This window comes from Triticum urartu, chromosome 1 (assembly GCF_003073215.2).
Source record: "Triticum urartu cultivar G1812 chromosome 1, Tu2.1, whole genome shotgun sequence".
NCBI classification, from domain to species: domain Eukaryota; kingdom Viridiplantae; phylum Streptophyta; class Magnoliopsida; order Poales; family Poaceae; genus Triticum; species Triticum urartu.
This window is the reverse complement of record NC_053022.1, coordinates 14673303-14677899: the sequence shown is the minus strand read 5'-3', so window position 1 is coordinate 14677899 and position 4597 is coordinate 14673303. Positions and strand designations below refer to the sequence as shown.

The 4597-nt window shown below is 41.9% G+C and overlaps 1 protein-coding gene across 1 annotated transcript; it reads right to left on the bottom strand.

Moving 5' to 3' along the window:
- Nucleotides 1-2059: 2059 nt before the first annotated feature.
- On the bottom strand, nt 2060-3262 carry LOC125537883 (golgin subfamily A member 6-like protein 7). The gene is made up of 3 exons (XM_048701238.1): nt 3150-3262; nt 2958-3023; nt 2060-2886 (listed from the first exon to the last, which is right to left on the bottom strand). The coding sequence occupies exons 1-3, from the start codon at nt 3150-3152 to the stop codon at nt 2248-2250; spliced, it is 708 nt and encodes a 235-aa protein (XP_048557195.1). The 5' UTR covers nt 3153-3262; the 3' UTR covers nt 2060-2247.
- Nucleotides 3263-4597: the final 1335 nt, after the last annotated feature.

Genomic DNA, 4597 nt, shown 5'->3' with positions numbered 1-4597 from the left:
GATCTCGGGTAGGGGGTCCCGAACTGTGCGTCTAGGCGGATGGTAACAGGAGACAAGGGACACGATGTTTTTTCCCAGGTTCGGGCCCTCTCGATGGAGGTAAAACCCTACTCATGCTTGATTGATCTTGATGATATGAGTATTACAAGAGTTGATCTACCACGAGATCGAAGAGGCTAAACCATAGAAGCTAGCCTATGGTATGATTGTTGTTCTTGGTCCTACGGCCTAAACCCTCCGGTTTATATAGACACCGGAGGGGGATAGGGTTACATAGAGTCAGTTATAAGGAAGGAGATCTACATATCAGTATTGCCAAGCTTGCCTTCCACGCCAAGGAGAGTCCTATCCGGACACGAGACAAAGTTTTCAATCTTGTATCTTCATAGTCCAACAGTCCGGCCAAAGGTTACAGTCCAGCTGTCCGGATACCCCCTAATCCAGGACTCCCTCACATTTATTACATATGTTAATCATGTATTTGAATTTTTTTGATCAATCATTTGAATAACGTGAATAACAAAATGTTGACCGTGTATTGAATTTTTTTACCAAGAATTTAAAAAAATTCTTAAATGTGTATAAAGAAAATTCCCATGTATACAAAAAATATACAATGTGTATGAAAGAAGTTAATCATGTATTTATAAAATGTTAATCAAGCATTTGAAAATGTGTTAAACTTGTATTTGAATTTTTTTAATCAAGCATTTAGAAGATATTAAACTGTATAGAGTACAATGTGACAATGCTGATAAAAAATGTTGACCGTGTTTTGAATTTTTTAATCAAGCATTTGAAAACTGTTGACGATGTATTAAAAATTCTTTATCTTGTATTTGAAAAAAAAATGTTAATCAAGAAGTTTTGTTAAAATGTGTATAAAAAATGTTGGCCATATTTAAAAAAAAATTAATATTGTATTTGAAAAAAGTTATTCAATCATTTGAAAAATGTTTAAAATGTGTATAGAAAAAGGTTGAACACGTATTGAAAAAAATGTTAAACAAGTATTAGAAAAATGTTCGTGATGTATATGAAAAATGTAGAATAAAACCAAAAGAAACAAAGAAAACAGAAAAACAAGGAAAAAGAAAAAGAAACAAAAGACCAAAGGAAAAAAATAAAATAGAAACCAAATAAACAAGTTCAAGTGCAATTGAAAACAGGGAAAACTGATCGACAAACAAAGAAAAACAAAAGCACACTGGCTGGAAATGTAAGCCCCCTACATCACAAATCTGACAACGGTTACATAAGAAATCCCATCTAAATCTCATCTACCTCCATATGCCTACAGAAGGATTACTCAGACATGGATGTGGGCATCATGAAATTGTTGATGGAGTAGGTTGGTGATGATGGCGGCGACAAATCCCCCTCTCCAGAGCCAGAAACGGACTCCTGATAACAAGAGGTGATGGCGGCTCTGTATCGTAAAACATGATGATAGGTTTCCGTGGTTTTTTGGGCATATATGGGAATTTATGACGATGGAATCGTCTTAAGGCGGTGGTCAAGGGCCCCACATGGACATGTAGAGCGCCGTGGGGGTAGTGCTTCTTAATTCCTCGAATATTCTAGAATTCTCCAAAAATCCTGTCCAATTTCGAGAACTTTTATTTTTTGCACAAAAATAAACAACATAGTTCTGCTGAAAACAATGTCAGTCTAAATTAGTTTAATTTAAATCATGCAAACTAAAAGATAAAATAAAAGGAAAAATGTTTGAAAAAGTATGTATGTTTGGGACGTGCTAACTTCCGGAAGCTTAATTTATTGCTTATTTTCAAACAATTTAGTTGACAAAATAAAAATGATAAGAAAAATGGAGGACAAGTGCAGATTAAAATGACTGTGTAGGTCTGAGGTGGCGTGCTGGATGGCCACTGCTGAGCAAAAGAGCCGAATCCGGGGAGCCACAAGCACGACGCAACTAAAGGCTTCAGATGATAAATGCAGTACCACTGACTTGTAGTTCAGTTATGTATGGAGGAACCCATCAGTTTAGTTCAGCCCATTTGTCTTAACGAAAGCACATGGTATTACTACATAGATCGAAAGGAACATCGGAAAGGATCCATAAATCAAGTGCTTACAATTTTTGAAAGAGCTTACAACACCTAGAAAGAAACTCATAGCCATGCATAGAGGAAAATTAAAAGGGACAAGTACCCATGTTGCGTACACAGCAACATCACGAGTACATATGTTGAAATCACGTAGTAACAGCCCGTACTCCGACTGTCAACAAATTGAGCAAGAGCTGCAGCATCTCCCATCGTACTTGTCCTGCAGCGTGTCGTAGCTGTTTTTCAGTTCCCTTTTCTCCTCTATGGTCTTTCTTTCTTTACGCACCAGCTTCTCGTTGTCCTTCTTCAGTGCCTCATTGTCCTTGGCCTGCTCTTCGTTCCTCCTCTCCAGATTATCAATCCTCATAGTTTTTTTCTCATCTAGCTCCTTCGCCAACTTTCCTTTCTCCTCCACCAGCGTATTTTCCTTCTTCTTCAGATCTGCAATCTGTGTTCCCGTATTTTGTTCCTTCCTCTTCAGCTCTGTGATACCCTTTCCCAGCTTTGTTTTCTCCTTCACCACTTCTTCTTTCTGCAAGTCCAGATTCCCTATCTTCTCCACCAGCTTTCCTTTCCTCATGTCCAGCCTATCAATCTTTCTTCCCGTCTCTGTTTCCTTATTCTTCTGCTCTGTGATATCCTCTTCCACATTATCTTTCTCCATGGCCACTTTCCCTATGCGAGTCTGGTTGTCTTTAATTTTAACATTCTGTGCGCTAATCTTGTCCTCCAGGTCTTGGATAGTCCTCTTTAGATCTCTGTTGTCCTCCTCCACTTCCTTGCCCTTCGAGCTTTGGGCATTCGATCCCTTTGCCTGCAACAAGAGTATAGTAAGTCCTTTGTAGTTTTCTTCTCGGTACCTGTAATATCATTCAGTTTGTTAACCTTGTTCTTCGGTTCTTTCTTCTCCTCCACCACTGCTTTCTTCTTGCTCTTATTCGGTGCCTCTGCCTGCAACAAGAGAATTGTCAGTACAACTATGTGATAGTGCACCAAGGAAGAACAAGTACGAAAGGTAACAAGATAATGAACAAAAGTTCTCTCTATATATATATAACAAAAGGTCCACTACTCTACCATTGTGTGTATTTGTGGTGTGTGTCCGTGTCCTTGAACCTTTGATTCCTGCTTTGATCAATGAAGCCTGGCCGGCCACACTTATATAGCCGCAATCTGTAGGTCAACGCCCCGTCTATGTGTGTAATATTCGCTGCGGTTTCCTAGCTACGCCCACTACTATTTTCTTAGATCAAAAGGCTCATCGTCATGTTCCATTTCATAAGAAGAAAGCAGCTCCACTTCCTTTTGCAAGTCATTTAGATGACCAAAGCAATAACTAGGCAAGTTCGTCAACACGTGCAAATTAGTGGATATGTATAACATAAGCATTTAGTACGTACTACAACATGATTAAAGGTTCGATGTCAGGAATTTAGTACAACGCAACCGAAAGCACTACTTCACGGGCGTTGCTAGAAAATAGGTCTTAGATGTACTGTAAAAGGTCTAAAAAATTGTACCAAGTGGTGATGGGGAGTCGGAGAGTGAACGAAAGCGGAGGCTGCATGTGGAGAAGACATGAATGCCTCTGTCGCCTTCTGCACGCGAGGAAGCAAACATGTGTCTTGGCTACACGCATATGGCCATTAAGGCATCTTCGATGCTGACTCTCAAACCAGTTGTGTCCGCCCAGACCAGCCCGTTTGAACCAACACTTTCCCGCATTCGTCCCCAGATCGGTCCGCAAATCAGAAGCAGGGGGCTTTGCGGTCATCCGGACCGCTGCCTTGCTTCGCGTCCTTTCCCACCTGAAGTGGTTGCCGCATATTCATGCAGCCCGAGAGTGTTAGCGACGCATTCATGTCGAACTAGAGCGGACCCGACCTCTCACGTCGTTCCGGCCTTGGACATGAGCACCGGCCGAGAGCGTTGCCCGCTTCGCGGCCCAGTCTCCTGCTTGTTCAATGCCGGAGCAATGAGAGGACGGGAAGGGACTGATATCTATTGCATTCAAACGGGCACCCCATCCGTCCACCTACTGGCATTCCTGACCTAGGTTCTCAAAGTGACGAATGGTAGCCACTACTTGGCACTTGGGATGGCATTGCCGGAAACCAGAAGAAAGGTTACTATGATATGGTTACACTAGTACTGGGCACAGCTTTAGGTATAGAAATTTACAACGTTGTGCCAGATGCAGCACGCTCTACCTTGCATTATTTACTTGGCACCGGAGACGGCATTGCCGCGAAACAAGACCGTGGTCCTGCCGTGTCTGTACTTTGCAGAAAGGTTTAACATTGTAGCAGTTTTTTATGGTTACATGGTACTGGTCACAGCTTTTGCACGAGAGTAGGTGCGTACGTACGTCGAAATACATATATGAGCCTGGGAACAACGTGGCTACGGCATCTACAGCCAGGCACCTCAACCCCTTCCCCTGTATGTCCGGACGGATGATCCGGTCACTGACCGGTCAAAAAAAAAACTTGAACCTAAATGAGCGCCTCAAACAGCCCGGCCTG